Source organism: Stenella coeruleoalba, assembly GCF_951394435.1.
Source record: "Stenella coeruleoalba genome assembly, chromosome: 2".
Lineage (NCBI taxonomy): Eukaryota > Metazoa > Chordata > Mammalia > Artiodactyla > Delphinidae > Stenella > Stenella coeruleoalba.
The window spans coordinates 66,312,186-66,333,085 of NC_137147.1; the positions used below are offsets into that span (position 1 = coordinate 66,312,186).

At 36.0% G+C, this 20,900-nt stretch overlaps 1 protein-coding gene across 8 annotated transcripts in view; it reads left to right on the forward strand.

Moving 5' to 3' along the window:
- HEATR5A (HEAT repeat containing 5A) overlaps positions 1–20,900 on the forward strand; it is a 113,620-nt gene that overhangs the window by 27,618 nt on the left and 65,102 nt on the right. For 7 of the 8 annotated variants that reach the window (XM_079906475.1, XM_079906474.1, XM_079906476.1 and 4 more), the window contains 8 exons: positions 103–277; positions 5,816–5,976; positions 7,386–7,641; positions 8,253–8,408; positions 9,909–10,159; positions 12,578–12,689; positions 17,687–17,839; positions 18,851–18,950. In XM_079906475.1, coding sequence (XP_079762601.1) covers positions 103–277; positions 5,816–5,976; positions 7,386–7,641; positions 8,253–8,408; positions 9,909–10,159; positions 12,578–12,689; positions 17,687–17,839; positions 18,851–18,950 — 1,364 coding nt within the window. The remainder of the gene's footprint in view (positions 1–102; positions 278–5,815; positions 5,977–7,385; positions 7,642–8,252; positions 8,409–9,908; positions 10,160–12,577; positions 12,690–17,686; positions 17,840–18,850; positions 18,951–20,900) is intronic. The other variant, XM_079906479.1, reaches the window with a different exon arrangement.

A 20,900-nucleotide genomic window follows, 5' to 3' on the forward strand; every position in this document is an offset into this window, starting at 1 on the left:
TATTTTTGCTAGATCTTGATCTAGGTTCTGCAACTTATGTAGATCTGAACCTGACATTTATATTTTGTTTTTCATTAATTTCTTTTTTTCCTGATCGAACAGTGTCTCCTTGAACTTCAGAATGAGGCCGTCTTTATGTGGAGTACAGACCTGGACAGTGTGGCCACACTATGTTTTAAATCCTTTGAAGGCTCCAATTATGATGTGCGGATTTCAGTTTCAAAGCTACTAGGCACAGTGTTGGCCAAAGCTATAATTTCTAAACATCCAGGAGCAGGTAAATTCATGTAATTATTTTCATAATGTCTTCCATAATTTTTTCCCAGTTGATTTAAACAAACATATGTAGCATTACTGCTACCCATTATTACTTTTGAAAAGAGGCAAAATATCATATAAATTTTAGTTTGGAAACATGTCTATAAGTCCTAAGATTTCATTTTAAAACAATTCAGTGAAAGTTTGAGGAAAAAATTAAAAGAACTCTTAAATAAATGTGCTTTATTCAGTCATTGTCTTCCTCTACACCATGGCTTTTTTTTTTTTTAAGTGAATTGTGGAGTGTTATCCAATAAGAGATATGATCTAATTCTCGAGAATTTTTTTTTTTAAGCAGCATGCATCTGATTACATACATTTGGCTTGCCATCTTCTAGATTGGTGTAAGGGAGCAATGATGTAAATAATTCCAAACAGCAGATACTTGAAATTTACTGTATTTGCACAATTTGTGTTTGTGTTTATTCCCTATTTATACACTCCTAGGCAGTGAGCAAGGATGGAGTATTTTTGAAAACAAAAGGGTTTGCCTGGGTTTAATCTACCATGTTTATAAAACATCGGTGAATAATTAAAAACTTGCTTTATTATTCTGTCTCCAAAGAATACCAGTCTCATGCCAATGAAAATGTGATTGTTCTGTAGAACATTGCTCCTCAATATCTGCAAACTGAGAGTACTAGCATCACCTGGGAGCTCTTAAGAAGTGCAGAAACCCAGATGCCACCCAACTTACTAAATCGAATTCTCATTTTAACAAGATCCCCAGATACTTTGTATGCACATTAAAGTTTTAGAATCATTGCTCTAGAAATTGTTTATTGTGACATTAAGAAGTGTTCTGGTTTCTTCTAAGCCAGTGTTTCTCAACCAGAGGTGAGAGAGGACAGTGAGTACAGCATATCAGAATCACCTAGGAAGCATTAACAACTATATAGTCCCTTCATTCTCCAGTTCAGACCCACAAGTTTAAAATTTATAATAAATTTTTTTTTTAGGTTTTGGTTCTTCTAATCTTGTAATTCAGAGTTGTTCAGGGCATTTAAAAGGTTAAATCTTAAGCCATCTAAGAGATTGAAATTAGAAGAAGACATGTTTAATCAAACCCTCTTGAAAATGTGAATTGCTCATTTCCATAAATGTGTCATTAGCACTAGTACACAGTTGCAGTAAAAACAAGCAAAATACAGAATTGCCTAACAAATGTGAATAATATTTAAATGTATATCCTCCTAGAGTAGCACTAAACTAATAACAGCATTTTTGCAATCAGACTAAGCAAAGTGAAGAACCAGCTTCACCCACACTAAAAAATCTTTGGCCTAATCTTCTGTTAGGAATTCTGTCATCTTGCATCTGTAAGTTCTGGGCTTGTGTTATAATTAAGTTATTTTCATACAACTAAAAAGGGATCTAGATGTCATAGTAGATTTTTTTAAAGTAGGAGACTAATAGTTAGCAACACAGTGCTTAATAATTTGGAAAAGAAACACAATGGAGGTTTGTACACTCAGCCACAATATTCGAAGATTATGAGGTACAGAACTGAAATGATTTTCCTAGTAAAATCAGCAGACTTCTAATAAATGGTATATTTTACCAAGGCATTTAAAAAGCAGGGATTGAGTATGACATTTTCCTAACATTGGCATAAGTTGCCAAGGATTTATGGGATCCTTTAAAGTTACTTCTTGACCATGAACCTCAAGTCGTACTATATGTCCCTCGTCCATTCACTGTCCCACTTTCCTAATTGACTGTTTTATACCTTTATCTTCTCCCATGTTACTTTCATTTGACGGCCTATCTTCCATAGGCTTCCCTACTAAATCTACCACCTTCAGCATCTATACCCATATACTCTGACTTCTCCACTGTTACTAAGATGAATTATCTCGTCTTCTACTAAAGCCATACGTTCAATATGTATTAGAGCTCATCCTCTCACCTGCTCGAGGACATAGCTCTAGGAAGTCTCCCCTCTCCTACATCAACTTTTCCTTCTCTATTGGATTATTCCCTATAAAAACATGTGCTTTTCCCCCTCTCATCTTAAAAAAAAGTTTTTTTTCTTGTATTTTACCTCCCCAGCCAGCTGGAGCCCCATTACTCTTCCCTTTGCAGCAGAGTTCCTCAGAGGAGTTCTTGATACTCTGTTTTTAGTCTCTCTCTTCTTTCAAACACACTTCAGTTAGGATTTTCCCCCAGTTAACTCTTTTTTTATATATAAATTTATTTATTTATTTTTGTCTGCGTTAGGTCTTCGTTGCTGCATGTGGGCTTTCTCTAGTTGCGGCGAGTGGTGGCTACTCTTCGTTGCGGTGCGCAGGCTTCTCATTGTGGTGGCTTCTCTTGTGGTGGAGCATGGGCTCTAGGCACACGGGCTTTAGTAGTTGTGGCCGGTGGGCTCATGGGCTCTAGAGTGCTGGCTCAGTAGTTCCGGCACACAGGCTTAGTTGCTCCGCAGCATGTGGGATCTTCCTGGACCAGGGCTTGAACCCGTGTCCCCTGCATTGGCAGGCGGATTCTTAAGCACCTCGCTTAAGGGAAGCCCCAGTTAACTCTTGAAAACTATTTTTGTTAAGGGCATCAATGACCTCCACGTTCATCAGTTATTCAATAAATAAACAAGCATTTATTGGGGGTTTATACAGGGCCACGATCTGTTCTGAGTGTGTAGGATGTGTTATTGAACAAAACAGATTAGAAGCCCCTGCCCTTTGGCACTTGCATTCTAATATTTAGCCATGCTAAGCCAGGGGGCGGTTCTCAGTTGTCTTACTTAACCTTTCAGCAACATTTAACTCAGTTGATCTTCCTCCTCATTCTCTTTTCACTTGCCTTTTAGGACCTCACGCTCCCTTGGTTTTCTTTCTTTCTAGAAGTTTCTGTTCAGTCTTTGATGATTTCCTGTCTTCTTATAGGAGACACCCATCACCTAGTCCTTGGTCTTCTGCTCTTTACGTAGGCTCACTCTAGATGATCTTACCCAATCTCATGGCTTAAATACCATCTATATATCAGGGATTCCTTGATTTATGTCTTTAGCCCACACTTCTCTCCTGGACGCCAAACTCTCATATCTAGCTGCCCATTTGACATCTCTGTTTGGATGTCTATTTAATGTTTCAAATTAACTTGTCCGAAGTGAATGCTTGATCTCCCCTCCCCCCATGTACACATACCTGCTCTCCTTGCAGTCGCAGTCTTGCTAATCTAAGTTGATGACAGCTCTGTCCCTGCAGTTGTTCAAACCACAGTTTGTAAAGTCACCCTTGAATCTTCTCTCTCACACTCAGTAACTATTCTACCTAACAATATTAAAACATATCTACAGTTGGGACTCCTTGGAGAAGTGGCTTATGGGGTCGGGGCAAGGAAAGTCTGAGGATGAACCTGGAGCATCTTGTGCCAGAAAGTGAGGAGCTTCCACTGGCCAGCTTTCTGAAGAAAAGCTGGTCAAATCCAGGATAGTATTAGAATTAATAATGATAGAAATGGATTATAACCTGTTAAAGAAAAAAGGAGGGCTTCCCAGGTGGTGCAGTGGTTAAGAATCCGCCTGCCAATGCACGGGACCCGGGTTCGAGCCCTGGTCCGGGAAGATCCCACATGCCGCGGAGCAACTAAGCCCATGCGCTACAACTACTGAGTCTGCGCTCTAGAGCCCACAAGCCACAACTACTGAGGCCACGCACCTAGAGCCCGTGTTCCACAACAAGAGAAGCTACCGCAATGAGAAGCCCACGCACCACAAGGAAGAGTAGCTCCCGCTCACCACAACTAGAGAAAACCCACACGCAGCAACGAAGACCCAGCGCAGCCAAAAATAAATAAATAAATAAATTTATTTAAAAAAAAAAAGTATCACCACAGAGGTGGCATAGTGATTACAAATGGAAAAATATTTTACAGTGGACAAGACTGGAAGACACCTTATTCAGGTGTTCAAAGATAATATCGCCAGTGTAGGGACAGATTGACACCAAGCCTGACATTTCTTTTTGGTGTGATGCATTAAGAAGGCTTACAGCATTACTTAATGTAGTTCTCTTGAGGAAAAACTCAAATTGAGGGCTTTTCTATAACTACAACTAGCCATATATGTACTCTTCAAAAATGAGAAAGTGATAAGGAAGATATGGAGTCTAGGTGAAGGGTACATACGAGTTTATTTTACTATTCTTGCAGATTTTTTGTAATTTTGAAATTTTTTCTAGTAAATTTTAAAAATATGTAAGTATGTATACCCCGATTTCTATCGTATCTACCTTGATCTAAGCCACCATCACCTCTTGCTTGAATTACTAAATTGCTCCTAATGGTTTTCTCTACTTCTGCCTTCGCCCCTCTACAGTCTCCTCTCAGCACAGAAGCAGAGTGACAGATTATATCACTCCTTTGCTCAAGGTTCTCCACTGGCACCTCACTTTACTCACCTCCTTATTATAATGATCTACAAGGTCCTATATCTTCTGCTCTTGCACCATCCTTACACTTTAGTCCATCTCCTACCAGAGCCCTCCACTGCACTCACTACACATAAAAGATACCTGCTTTATATTTTGCATGGCTTTTAATCACTGTCTAACATACTATATACTTAGTCCTTTGTTATGTTTATTGTTGTCTCTCCTTTTTAGAATTTATGATCCGCAAGAGCATGGATTTTGTACTATTCACTTATGTTTCTCTTCCACGTGCCAATATAGATTTTTATCTGTTTCATCTTCAGGCTGAGGAGTATATTTTTTGTTCATGACTTGGATTAACAGAAGTTTATTTTTCCACTATTTATGACTTAAGTCAATAATGAGGATCAGAGCTTGTGACCAACATTTTTCAGAAGAATGAAAGGGCGAAAATGGGTTCTTTTTTTAAAGGAGATGTTATTCCCTAGATATTCACAGGGAGAAGCTCAGCTATGTCAAACTGAAGACAAATTTAAAACATTCTGCCTAACTAAGCTCTTAATTATTGCAGCCTAAGGGTTGACTGGGCAGTTTTAGTAATATTTAGCTTTGCTTTCTTCAGAGACTGAGGATGTAACAAAAGTTGTACTTGCAGTTGAGAATTTTTAGAAAACAGGCCATGGTGGTTACTTTATGTAAGTTTCATTAAGAGTTGTAGAGCATTTAGAAAGATAAAATTGTGATTTTGGCCTTTTTAGTATTTCAAAAGAATTTTCAATGTTTTGTATAGCATTCTCACTCATGGAGAACTAGGGCCGTTTATTTATGTTTTCCTTTGTTTAACTTGAGGACAAGAGAGCAGTAGGTCATAATCTCAAAGTGGCATAGACTCTAAGATGTCATTGACATGATACATCAGAGTCCATTATGATTTGACCTCTGAACCGTCGTGTGATTTTATGTTTTAGTGTGTGTAATGTCCTGTAAATTTTGCCTTTTGTTTGGATTTTTAGTTTATTTTTGTTTCCGTTAACATACTGTTCAATATCATGCAAACCAAGATCACGCATTAAAATTTAGTCTGTAAAATAGAATCACATGTTTTGTTTTGTTCTTTGTTATAGCAGCCTCACGTCAAAGCGTTCGCAGAGTATCTCTGGAGGAAGTTCTGGAATTACTAGGAACAGGGTTTCTACGTGGGAGTTCAGGATTTCTTCGAGCCAGTGGAGATATGCTGAAAGGAACCAGTTCAGTCAGTAGGGATGTCCGAGTTGGAGTTACTCAGGTTAGAATCACAAATCAGTATCTAAATGTAATTCTCACTGGCCTATAGTGAAAGTTTTAGTATCTGACTCCAGGTGGAAGTGATACTGTGCAAGGTCTTCACTTATGCTCTCATGTTTATAAATAGATGGGGTGAGGCCAAGACGCTTTATAAAAAACTAGATTACAAGAGAACCTTATTTATACAAAGCCAACTAAATAGGCTATTACCCACAATGTGTTTTCAGTTTGTAATGATGGGAGACTATTGTTTATTTCCTTTGAAACATAAACAACATTTTTTTGTTTGTTTCTAGGCCTTGGGCTTCCATGTGTCTTGCGGTTTAACATGTTTTCCATTGTGTTTGTGTGTGCTTATACAGTTCTGATTTAAGCTTTTAGGTACATAATATTTGGCATGGGCAATATTATATTTCTGTTTTATATGGTTTCTACTTCAAAATAAAGATTACAGCATGTAATCTACTTAAGTGTTTAAATTCTTGGTCCTAAACAAAACTTAAAAAGCTAAACCTTGGGAAGAGGGTCTTAGAATAAGGCAATATAGAGGTCTTTGCATTCTTTCCTTGAACTATCTTGTTTTCTAAATGCCATTATGGTTCAAAGCAAACATGTTTTTTTTTTAAATTCACATATATATCCTCATTATTTTATACTGTATGATATTAGATTTCATGAAAATATAAGACGTCCCAGTATAATTGTAAACTGTGTATTTTAAGAAAACAGATTACATAAGAAAACTACTGTCAGTATCACTGGAGCAAGCCAAACCATTAACATTCATGAAAATAAAGAGCAGTGATTCGTCACCATAAACTTTCTTTTCTGGTTTCTAGAACTGAATTCCCTTAGAGTTATGGTATTAGACCATAGTTCATTCTTACACTGTGTTCATATGTTTGATTTGGGTTTTCTTGTTCAGAATGTTAAAGACCTTAGGGACTTCCCTGGTGGTCCAGTGGTTAAGACTCCGGGCTTCCACTGTAGGGGGCATGGGTTCGATCCCTGTTTGGGGAACTAAGATCCCACATGCTGCTCAGCGTGTGGCCAAAAAATTGAAGGAAAAAAAAAACCAACACAGAATGTTAAAGAGTTTGAATGCTTTGTTTGGAGAAGTCACAGGCACATTTTACTTATTAGCTAGCTATGCTGGCTATCCTGAAACTTTGTAGTCTGACCAAAATAAAACAGGCAGCATAAATGAAACCTCAGTTGAAAGACTGCGTACTTCAATTTTGGCTTAACAAACAGAAAAACAGTACTACGTTTATATAGCTAAGGTGGCTATATAAATGAGGAAAGACTAAAAAGAAATGTTAATAAATTCTGCATATTTCATGGAAGAGAAAACATTAATATAGAATTGAAATTATTTCATTTTGAAGATAAAACTCTTTTCTTTTTTAGGCTTACGTGGTGTTTGTTTCAACACTAGGAGGAGCATGGCTAGAGAAAAATTTTGCTGCCTTTCTTTCTCATACCCTAAGCCTGGTTTCACAGTCACACCCTAAGGCCACCCAAACTCAGATTGACGCTGTCTGCAGTCGCCGTTGTGTTTCATTTATCCTTCGAGCTACTGTTGGAGGTCTTCTTGGAGAAAAGGCTCAGATTGCTGCTGCCAAGGATATTTGCCAGGCTATCTGGAAGTTAAAGAAAGTTATGGGTATGGATCTTCTAAGAGAGTCTGTTTTAACAGTGCTAAAGGGATTGTCCTTTCGGAAAAGCTGGACTGGTATATAATTATATTAATACCCAAAAAACACTTTTATAATACAGGTCAGTTGCTTCAGAGTAAAGCAGTCTATATATAGATGAGACATAAATTATCTACCTTGATAAGAACTATTATATATATGTACTGATCTTAAAGGCTGGTGGATAGTAGTTCCTCAGAATTCATAATCTTCCTATAGAAGTTAAGATACATTGTCTTTGAAACAATTAGTTCATCTCAGTTCTTGTACTGTCCTAAGTCTACTCTGCTTATCTTGAGTATTGATAAAATTGGAGTTCTCCCTTTCAGTGCCACTTGCTAAAAGAGTAATAAGGCATCTCTGATCAGGTTGCTTGAACTAAATTGGTTATATTAGTTTAACTCTTTCTCTATAGATGCAAGTCCCCATTTTAGTATTTTAGTTACTGCCTCAAGGGTTTCACATATATCAAGCGGAGGTATTAATTTTTACCTTCATATGTTTCTGCTCCTAGTACCTACCCTCTGTAATAAATTTTAATAAAACAGTGATGTCTGGTTAATTCTTATACTTCTGTCAGATGCTGTAATGAGTGACGGTAATCTGGAAACCCGGCTTGGCTCCGCAGATGTAGCAGCCAGCCAGCATATGTTGGTATGTGCTTTACAAGAACTTGGAAATCTCATACACAGTCTCGGCACCACAGCTGCACCTTTGCTACAGGATTCAAGTGCAGGTATCTGTTGTTTGTGACTAGTATGAATACTTTGTTTTTACTTTTACTTTAGACAACTTTTCTCCAAGGAAGAAAAGCTCCCTCATATAGCTCATTTATTATAGATTCCACTATAGATTTATTAGAGTTGTTTTATGAAATATAGATAATCAAGATTTTTAAAGGTATGTTTTCTTGTTTTTTTTCTTTTGCTTTTGTAACTAAAGATGATTCTCTAGGTCTCTCTCTATCTCCAACCCCCTGTCTGGAGATATTTAAGATAACACAGAAAAATGGAGAAGTAAACCTGAACTCGTATCTCTCTCATCCTGCAGTGAAAGTATTAGTTTCTGTATGGTACAAGTAATTTACTTCCTTAAAGGTCTTTTCAGGCATTCTCTTTTCTTTCTCTCTTTGAAAATTATTTAATCACTTTGAGAGATAATTCACATACCATAAAGTTCACCCTTTTAAAGTATACAATTCAGTGGTTTTGGTATACTCACAGAGTTGTGCAAACTCTACCACTATCTAATTGCAGAATGTTTTTTTCACCCCAAGAAGTCCTACACCCACTAGCAGTCATTTCCCCTCCCCCCGGCCCTGATAACCACTAATCTATTTTCTGTCTCTATGAATTTGTCTATTCTGGACAAGATTTAATATAAATGGAGTCCATACAGCATGTGGCCTTTTGTGACTGGCTTACTTAATTACTTTTTAAAATCATCTTTAATGGCTTTTGTGCTACACAATTCCTGCTGACTGAAGCTTACATTATATTCGGTTTGTAACCTATTTTTCCTAGGGCATATATTGTTTAAGTAGCAGTTGACATGAACTGTTAACATGTTTTGATGAAGGTATATGTTGAATTATAGCAAATGTAGACTTTTTTTTCTTACTGGTAGTGGCACTTCACTGTCTGCATAGTGGCTTAGTAGCCCACTGGGGATCTAGTGAAGCCTTGATTTTCTTCAACATTTTGTTCTCAGGTTAAGAGAAATATGGTACATAGGGAGAATACTGATTATGTAGGGAAATGTGCCAGAAACGATTTAAAAGAAAAGGAGGATGAAGCAACAAGATGTGACATTTCTTCTCAAGATGTTTTTGTTATTTATTGAAAATTTTTTTTATATTGGTAATTTTTAATTCCTAGTACCAAATTAATGATCTCAAGATAAAGTAAGCAGAACATTGGCTTATTTAGGAAATAAAAATTTCCTTTGTCTCCTGACTTAATTTAAGCCAATTTTCATGAGATATATTGGTAGAAGTAACTCTTGGGTACAAAAAAATTATTTATAATTGTGTATCACAATTTTAAATTCACAATTTTAAATATCACAATATTGTGTATCACAATATTAAATTATAAAATTTAATATTTTAAATTCTGATTTGGCTTTTGATAAAGATAATATATTTCATATCTATGTGGTTGCTTACTCTTTTGAGTTTGATGACTGAGTTTTATCTGTGTAGCTGAGTCATCATTTGTTTATTCTGTCCTTCTAGGCGTCCTTGACAATGTCATTTCAGTTACTCTTCATCCTAGCATTTCTGTTCGACTAGCAGCTGCCTGGTGTCTACACTGCATTGCTGTGGCACTACCTTCCTACCTAACACCTCTCTTAGACCGTTGCCTTGAAAGGCTTACTGTGCTTAAGTCTTCACCTGAAGCAGTGACTGGCTTTAGTTTTGCAGTGGCAGCTCTGCTGGGAGCAGTGAAACATTGTCCTTTAGGAATTCCTCACGGAAAGGGCAAGGTAATGATTTCATTCTTCGCATATGATAGTGACATTTCAAGTTTTTCTTAAAAACATCATTGTCTTCTTGTGTATCACCCAGTAAAGAACCATGCAGGACAAATTTCTGAGCTGTCAACTAATACTACTACTTAAGTGTTAAGTATCATCAAAGTAATTACTGTGAAAAACCAAGGGATGGTTAAAAATTTTGTATCTACACTTAAAGAGGAGTTGCTTTCTCTGCTTTTTGTTAGAAATATCTCCAGTTAGTAACAGATTTTGTTCCTGAAGGCTTTTTTTTTTTCCATACATTCAGCTCTGCCATAGAAGTACATTTTAAAATTGCACTGTAAAGGACAAATAGAGCTTCAAAAGAAATCTTAAACTTCATTTAATAATTTTATAGTTAGTGGTATTCTTGGTGGTATTATTCTGGAATTAATTTACATACCTGGTAAGATGAAGTAGATAATGAATGTTCTTAGGAGCCAAGGTTTTCCATTAAAAAAAAAAAGCTACCGTTGTAGAATCAAGAAAATTAAGTAAAAGGCCCATATGTTAAATTTAAATTGAAAATATTAGTATGAGTGTTTAATTTCCTTTCACACTGTCCAGACATAAAAGCAATGGCAACCCAGTAGCAGGAAACACCCCTAGTGCCCAGATTATGGCCCTAAATACCATTTCCAACCGAAAAGGAATTAGGGCCCCTTGGAGAAATGGCTGGTTCTAGATCTGGGACAGGAAATGCACAGTATAAGCCTGGAATATCTTGTTATACTGGAAAGGAGGGAAGTCATCAGAGACTGTGTTCATTTTAAAAGGATGCAGGAGATAACTTTAGACTCTCCCCCGACCAAAGAGGGCATAATGTGTGCATCCAAAAAAATAATGATAACAATGGATAGAAACATAGTAAATATATAAAACACCAGGAGCTCATAATGATGACAGATTGCTTTGCTACTGAAAAATAATGGCTTTTGAGTGTAGCACTTCCAGAAAGATAAATGATACAGAACCTAGAAAGTAAATAACCCAGTTTTAATGTACAAAGAATTGTAAAGAGAACTAAAGAAATTTTGTTAATCAAATATAAAACACACACACACAAATATATATATATAAAAAACACAAAATAGGCAAAGCGTGGTGTGGGAATTTTGTTTCTTTTAGAATAGGAATTGTCAGTTGTCAGAGAATATTGTTTGACAGTGAAAAGCCCTCATAATCTGGGCCTCACGCACATAAGAACTTTTTAAAAAATCACCATTGTTCCTTTCCTTTTTCTTGTCCCTCCACGTCATTATTAATGAATATTATGGTATATTCTCTGCAGTTTAGGCTTTGCAGACAAATACACCGTTACTTCAGAAATTCTTAAATTATCTTGAATATTGCCAATGCCTTTGGGATAAGGTGATCGGCAACTTCGGGAGGTGATGTTATTCAGTTAAATTTATTATTTTAGTTGTATTCTAAACTAACACATCACATCTTGCTAATCAAAGAATTGCCATTGCGTGTATTAATTAAATTTAATGTCCTCAGATCTTATTAATTTAGGCAGACAGGCTTGGTTTGTTTTGTCCCCACCGTTTTTAAAGGGTGGGGGACAAGTAGAGGCTGCAAGCAGTCCTAAGTTAGTAGTAAGTTGGTTGGTTGTTTAAAAATATACTAGCCTTCCTCTTTAGAAAAGGTATGTGCCAACTCACAATATTTGCTGCTCTTCTAGAGGTGATTGGTTACAGAGATGTTTCCTTAGACATGTTAGATGCCTGTCGGCATTTGCACTCTATAAGCATGCATTATCCATAAAGGTGAAATATCTAGTTTTTCCTCTGTGTTGTTTTAGAACTATTTCTTAGACTTTAAAAATGTAACATTTTAATTAATCCCCCTTTACTGTGAAGCTACTTCATTGTGCGATTAGTGAGTACTTTTAACTGTGGTTATATAGTATATTGCCTCGGGAAAGACTATTATCAGCCACTCAGGTATCAAAGTAGTGTGCAAAATTTTAAAAGGAGAGAGTCCTGTAATGAAACTTCCTCTGGTAATTACAGATCTATGAAAATGGTGGCTTAAAACTAAAAGTAAGTTCAAATTTTATATAGTGAAACTTGAACGGTTGTACAATGTTGTCACATATACTCCACAAAGAATTATAGGGTTGCTGTGTACAACCTAATATACCTATTGTATACCTATTATACAACCTATAATTTATCCTTGAAAAGTTACTTTTTTTAGTTTCACGTACGACATTGTCCTATGGTATAGTCTATGTGAATGACAGTCTTTTATCATGGACATTTATTATGTGTAAGAGTTAATTTTTCAAGAGATTGTTATAATTAGTTGCTGTCATTTGTCCAGTAACCTATAAACTGATATACTTTTTTTTTTTTACCTTGTTCTTCTATACGTCAATAGATTATTATGACATTAGCAGAGGATTTGCTATGTTCTGCTGCTCAAAACAGTCGCCTTTCAGCTCAGCGCACACAAGCTGGATGGTTGTTGATTGCTGCCCTGATGACCTTAGGTAAGTCTTGTGGAGGGTTTACATAACTACAGACTGCTTGGTGTTTTCTGAGCATAAATATTCTAATGTATGATTTGACAAGAGTAACTTAATATATACCAGAATTTAAATATCCACATAAACGTTTTTCTCCTAGCAGTCACCTTAGGAAGCCATATACTTATTTACTCCAATCCTTAGAATGTTTTCAGATGTCTTTATTTGAAATTCTCTTCAAGACCAATTTATGAACCTTAAGTAGGATAAGCCAGTTTGATCAACTTTCACACTAAACTCTGAATGAGTCTGGCTTTTCCCCAAATCATTCCCATCTATCTTCAGAAAAAAAATTTTCTACAGTATAAGGATAGGCAAGAGAACATGCGATAGCCCATGAATCCAATTCTGTAATTGTTCTGAGAATTTGGTCACACTAATAAGGTAGTTACGGGCTTCCCTGGTGGCGCAGTGGTTGAGAGTCCGCCTGCCGATGCAGGGGACACGGGTTCGTGCCCCGGTCTGGGAAGATCCCACATGCTGTGGAGCGGCTGGGCCCGTGAGCCATGGCCGCTGAGCCTGCGCGTCCGGAGCCTGTGCTCCTCAACGAGAGAGGCCACAACAGTGAGAGGCCCGCGTACTGCAAAAAAAAAATAATAATAAGGTAGTTACATTGACGGGGATAAGGCATGTTTAAATTATATTTATTAAATTTAAATTATTATTTATTAGTGTAATTATTTTATGATCATGACTATTATATTTACATCCTGTAACTTTAAAACTCTGTTTTATTACTTTATAAAAGCTATACTTTTAAGTCTCTTTGTATAGTTGTGTGGTTTACTGCTAGGATATGAAACTAGATGGATTTGACCAATAAATCATTTTGACACCTCTGAAGTAATTTGATCTAAAAGGAGCTTAATTAAAATAAACAATCATAAATGAAGAGCCACTTTAAGTAATGTTTTTGAGATGATTAAAGAGATTTATTGGACTAGATCTGAGTTCAACCTATGGGCCAAATCTGGCTTGCCACCTGTTTTATACAGCCTGTGAGCTAAGAATGGTTTTTATGTTTTTAATGGTTTAAAAACAAAAAGGATATTTTGTGATACATGAGAAATATATGAAAGTCAGTTTTCAGTGTGCATAAATAAACTTTTTATTAGAGTACAACTATAATTATTTGTTTACATATTGTCTATAGCCTTTAGGCACTGCAGTGGCAGAATTGAGTAATTGCAATAGAGACAGTATGGCTTTCAAAGCCAAAAATGTTTATTGCATGGGCCTTAATAGAAAATGTTTGTTGACCCCTGGCATAGATCATGATTTCACAATGTGATGGGAATAATGTGGTCAAGATTTTATTTGCTTTTGGCTAGGTGTTTCATGCCTGCTGTATTGATATTCTTGGTTAATTAAAGGGGAAGATAAACTACTTAATAAATGGCAATATTTTAATGAACAAAAGCTTTCAAAACAGGGTAATCCCATTGGAAGAAGAGTACAAGAGATCCTTTCTCCTTTATAAAAGAGATTAGTACATCATGTTTTAATGCACATTCATATTCAACATACCAAAAAGGAATAAAAATTAAGTTGATGTTTTATTTAATTTGCTGTTTTCTTGGGCTTTTTTTTCTTAATGCATGATTCTTTCACTTTATTATCAATTTTTAGAATGTGTTACTGGTTGCTAGTAATTTGCAAAGGGTATCAGTGAGGTTTTGCTTTTAGATATCTTTATAAACTCATAGATTTTTATATGTTTATATGTTTCAGTTGAATGCAGTCATTATTTTTTTTTGACATCTTTATTGGAGTATAATTGCTTTACAATGTTATGTTAGTTTTTGCTGTATAACAAAGTGAATCAACTGTACATATACATATATCCCCATATCCCCTCCCTCTTGTGTCTCCCTCCCACCCTCCCTATCCCACCCCTCTAGGTGGTCACAAAGCACAGAACTGATCTCCCTGTGCTATCCGGCTGCTTCCCACTAGCTATCTGTTTTACATTTGGTAGTGTATATATGTCAGTGCTACTCTCTCACTTCATCCCAGCTTACCCTTCCCCCTCCCTGTGTCCTCAAGTCCATTCTCTATGTCTGCATCTTTATTCCTGTCCTGCCCCTGTGTTAGCATACTTTCTCTTTCTGACTTAACTTCACTCTGTATGACAGAATCTAGATCCATCCACCTCACTACAAATAACTCAATTTCATTTCTTTTTATGGCTGAGTAATATTCCATTGTGTATAAGTGCCACATCTTCTTTATCCATTCATCTGTCGATGGACACTTAGGTTGTTTCCATGTCCTGGCTATTGTAAATAGAGCTGCGGTGAACATTGTGGTACATGACTCTTTTTGAATTATGGTTTTCTCAGGGTATATGCCCAGCAGTGGGATTGCTGGGTTGTATGGTAGTTCTATGTTTAGTTTTTTGAGGACCCTCCATACTGTTCTCCATAGTGGCTGTATCAATTTACATTCCCACCAACAACATTGCAGTCATTATTCTTTGATCTTCAAATTGTTTCATCTTTAGTCATTGGGAGCCCCTAGTAGTTGGTTCATATGAAACTAGTGTTCTTTGATAACATCTTTATTTTTGGCATGACAAGATGTCCCAGCTTTTACATCATAATTTCTGCCTTAGAATGAGGGGCAGTTAGATACAAAATTCTAGAAATGACTTACTTCCAAGGAGTGGGATGTTAGGGGGAGGGGATCAGAGAGGACCCTGGTCAGAAGGCACCTAGGAGATTGGCATAGTTGTATATATTTAACTGTGATTAAAGTTATGTATATGTATTTTAAAAAAAATAATAATTTCTGCCTCAGCTTGCAACCAGTCAGTTCTCCAAGGAGCTCTGATTATATTTTGTGGGAAATGGAATTTAGATGATGGTCTGAGTGCTTTATTAATTTTTGCCTGGCAGTTTTAACACCTGTTTTGCATTTTCAGCATTTCCTCCACCATTTACAATTTTCATTATTATTTTTAAAAAATTCACTGTTCTGAACTAATGTAAACTCATAGACCACATTTAAGTCCATTCCTCAAATGTGAACTCCAACATTTTTAACCCCTTTTTGCTATACTTCCCAATTTATCTGATGCCACATACAACACCTTTGATTCACTTGCAGGTATCTACAATGTGTGTTTGGTTTTTGTTAGATCCAACATTATTCTTGGTGTGAATGAACTTACTCTTGTTTATTTTTTTAACTTTGTAATTACTACAAACATTTTTAGTAACTTAGTTTACATATGTTTCTGAAATAAATTATCTTGTTACCTCTCTGGGACGTGGTGCTACACTGTTCACTCCTGAGTTAGAGAGGTATCTTAAGGGTACAATGGCAAATATATATGGAACTTTTGTCAACTGTGGGTATTCCCAGTGACTTCATCCTTACTTTGGTTTTTGGTATCTGACTAAATTTTGCATTCAGAATTTTCTCTATTTCCACAGCCCATTATATGAGTATGCCTGTGTGTGCATGTGAAACCTCTTACAGTCACTTACTCTTAATTGCCTTACTCCAATTTCTTTATTTTATCCCAATTCTATGGGATGTTTTTAGTACTACTTCATCAAAGAAAGTAGTGAGCAAGGAGTGAATTAGGTTTATTTTGCTGTAGGGATTAGCCTAGGGCCTCTTCCTAAAAAGCAAGTCAGGAGAAAAATGAAGAAATTATTTTGTTAATGTACTAAATTGCATGCTTAAAAAAAAAAATGATTGGCTTGCTGTTGCCCTTTCATTTTGCCATTATGCTCTCACCTCTTCCTATGCAAATAAGACAAGTTTTGAATGATAACTACATAATGTCAGATATATAAATGCTTATCATGGGTGGAGCACTGTTCTATATAAACTCATATAAGCCTCAGAAACTGTCACATGAGGTACATACTGTTGTTATCCCCACTTATAGGTAGGAAATTGAGGCACAAAAATATTAAGTGACTTATCCAAGTTTAAATAGCTAGTAAGTGGATGGAGCCAGGATGTTAACCTAGGTGGTCTCCTTCAGAGCCCAGTACAGTTCTCTGCTGTGCTGCCATACTGCAGAAGAAAAGCATGCAGTCAGCAGAACATGGAAGTAAGAAGTAGGGAGTACTTACAGGAGAATTTTAAGGTAACCCCAGCATTTTAAAGAATATTACTTGGGGGGAGAAGCTGTGCGTTTGGGTTTTTATATGTCGTAGTTCTGTTTTCTTAACTGATAATGCTGCATGCTATCAAATACTTACAGTTAGCTCTCTGTATCCGTGGGTTCCAAATCCACGGATATAGAGGACAGACTGTACTATGCCACTTTATATAAGGGACTTAAGTATCCTTAGATTTTGGTATCTGGCGGGGGTGGGGGCTGGTCCTAGAACCTATCCCCCACAGGTACCAAAGGACAACTATAAAAAGCTATCATCGTACAGTACATTGCCTTTCATTACTGGGTTTGTGTATTCAGTTCTTAAATGTTGCTTTGAAATATTAAAAAAAAAAAAGTTCCATTTAGACGTATCACATCTGATTTTTGGCCTGGAACAAAGTTGCTATCAAAAGTTAGAATTACTTTCAGGATACAATGTTATTTCTTACAAACAGTAGTACCTGGCGTTTACGTAGCACATTAGTTTTTCAGGCTACTTTAAAGTACACTCTGTTGTTTGGATCTGGACAAACCTTTGGAGGTAAGCAGTGCAGGTAGTTCTGGCTTCATTTTACGGTTAAAAGAAATTGAGGCTCAAAGAGGTCACAGCAGTAGTAGGAGAGAGGACACCAGAGCCCAGACTTTACTGTTAGTTCCTTGTTTTTCCTCTCTGTACTCTAGTACCTTCAGATAGTCATTGATCAGTAGTACATTCATTGGAACTAGAGGGGCAAAGTAATCCAGCAGTAGTAGATTAAAATATGTTTACTTTAAGAGGGAAGGGTTTTAAAGAATAACCACTTTGGGTTCCTTTACAAGTGACAAGTTGAATAAATTACAGGTCCTGCGTTTGTCAATCATCACCTTGCTCGAGTTCTGCTGTTGTGGAAGTGTGTCTTCCCAGTGTCTCCGAAAGACCTAGGAACAGAAAAGAGCCGAGGAGATTCATTTACATGGCAGGTAACCTTGGAAGGACGAGCTGGTGCTCTCTGTGGTAGGTTGAGTTTAGTCTTTTCTCTCCTTTTCCTCTGGCTTTTTCCAGCCTTTAACTTTACATATACTTGTATGTTTTATTTAAGTTGGGGGGAAAAATCTGCTTCTGGGGATTTTTTTTACTGAACATGATTGATTAGTTGGTGATTCTAACAGAAGTATGATGTAATAAACCAAATTTACATGTCCTTATCCTTAGGATGCATGTTTTATTATAATGCGATCAGTTGAGAAATGTTAAGATTGTTTTGTGTTACGTAGGCATTCATTCCTCTAGGGTTGAATTTAATTAGCATTGACTAAGTATGGTTTCCATTTAGTCTTTTATATGTGAAAGTTATACCCTTTTACAACACATAGACCATTAACAAATAGCATCCACCATGAAAATTTGAGCTTAAGGAGCTGTGGGTTCCCTGAAAAGACATGGAAGCATTGATTTTTTTTTTTTTGAAGCACGTTTTCTTAAAAACCATCATTTTTAGGAGTAAAAATGCCATGAATAAACAAACAAAACCAAAATCAGTGCTTCCTTGAAACTGAATCTAACTTTTAAATATTCACTTTATTCTACATATGAAATAACTCCTTATAAAAGCTTGTGTGTTTCAGGTAACATCTATAAAAACTAACCTGCTGACTTAAAAGTCAGTCTTGGTTCTTTAGAACTAGTGTAGAACTGGCAAACTTGAGGGTCTAAGCTGCTACTTCTGAGCTCAAGGGCTGAGTAAAATCCCAGGAAAGCAACATTTTGTTAATTTGGTTGTTGGTCTCTTTTAGTAATTCTAGGAAGTTTGGGTTTTTTTTGGTTGTTGTTTTGTTTTGGTTTTTTAAGTTTGATTGGAGGTAGAAGACACTAGTTTCCTTTTATTTTACTAGAGTTTCAAGAATTTTTTTGATTTTAGCACATTTCTTTATTCCTCTAACAAAAATACAAATGCCTTACCATAATTGAATGCTTTCTTCATGGTTCATTACACTTTGCTAAGTAAAAGTCTGTTGTATTTTTCAGCTATCAAGAGCTTTGTTTCCCACTGTGGTGATCTCCTTACTGAGGAAGTAATTCAGCATCTTCTTCCACCACTTCCTTGCGCTGTGGATTTGCTAACTCTGTAAGGATCCGCTATTTAGACTTGATAAAAATTTTTAATAGCAATCAGTTACCCTCTAGTTATGTAGTATCTTATTAAGTACCTTAATAATGCCAGGTTTCCGTGATTGGTGAATGATTTTCCATTTGCAGAGGAAGGCAAACATTTAGTTATGTGATTTTTTTTTTTTTTTTTTTTTTTTAGGCTAGGATCTTGAAAGAAAAGTACATATTAAAAGGGAAGGAAAGTTATTTGGTGGATAATGTATCTTCCATACAGTCAGATTTAACCAAGAAATTAAATATTAAGCCTGTTAACCTTTTCAGGTATGCGTTTGATTGGTTTGTTAGTGCTATTCTGTGTTCTTAAGAACCAGATACTTGTTAACAGTTTCAGGTTTTTGTTGTTTATATTTTCATACATTTGACTTACATTTTTTAAAAAATCCAATTTATGTCCTGGTCACTTATAATTTCCCAGTTAATAAAATGTACAGTTTAGAGAAAGTCTTTCCAACAAGTATTTAATGATATGACATTTTATGTATACAGAAAAATACAGTTAAGATTATGGCTTATGAAGTGTCATAATAAAGTGAAAACCTGTGAATTCAGCACAACTAGCACAGAGGTTAATGAAGGTTTGCTGTAAAGGGCCAGAGAGTAAATATTTTAGGCTTTTTGGCCCGGACAGTCTCTTTTGTACCTACTCAATTCTGCTGTAGCTTAAAAGCAATCGTAGCTAATCTGTAAATGAATGAATGTGTTCCAGTAAAACTTTATTTACAAAAACAGGCAATGGGCCGGATTTAGCTATCCCTGGACAAGAACACTGATACTATTGAAGTTGTATGTGTGCTCCTCTCTACTACTGTTCTTTCTGCCTTAGTTTAGAGGTAATCACTATCCTGAATTTTAAAGTTGTCATTCTCTTGCATTTTTAAAAAGTGTATCACATATACATGTTTCCCTAAACAGTACCTTGTTTAGTTTTGTTTGGTTTTGATCAGGCAAATGGTATCATAGTGTTTCTGAGACTTGCTTGTTTTACTCAACATGATATTTCTAAACTTCCTCTATGTGTCAGCTTGTTCATTCTTTTTGGTTGCTGTGTAATATTTAATTGTGTGAATGTACAGCAGTTTACCTTCCTGTCAATGAAATATCCAAACTATTTTCCAAAATTTTTGCATATATATATCAATAGTATATGGGAGTCCCCTTCAGTCCACTTCTTCACCAACACTTAGACATTAACTCTGGTTAATGCAGTAGGTGTAAATTGGTATCTTGTTATGATCTTACCTTATATATCTGGTTCCTGATGCTTTAAGTGCCATTCTATATGTTTATTGTTCCTCACTATTTCCCCTTCTGTGAAATCCCAATTCATGCATATCTTTACCTATTTTTAGGTAAGATTGTGTTTTGATTAATAGACATGTTTTTTTTTTTTTTGGCTGTGCCACACGGCTTGCAGGATCTTAGTTTTCCAACCAGGGGCTGAACCCAGGCCCCACAGGCATTCTTAATTTAAATGTCAAATTTATCAATCTTTTACTTCTTGCTTAGTACTTTCTGTCTTTTGATTTAAAAAATCTTTCTCCAGGGTTATAAAGATACTTTCTTTTATTTCTCTCTAAAATGTTTAAGGTTTTTGTCCTTCACATTTAAGTCATTAATCTATCTGGAATTTATTTTTATGTTTGTAGTGAGGTAGGGTTCCAATTTCATTTTCTTTTTTAATATGGATAACAAATTGTCCCATACTTTACTAAAGAAATCCAAGCTTCCTCTCTCTGGTGACTGCCATTCACCTTTGTTGTGTATTATATTTCCATATAGACATGGTCTGTTTCTGTGCTCTCTGTTGTATTCCATTTGTGTGTTTGCCCATTTCTGTGCCCATACCACATTGTCTTTATAATAAATTTTAGTGTCTGTTAGAATAAAGTTTTAGGCCTTATTCATC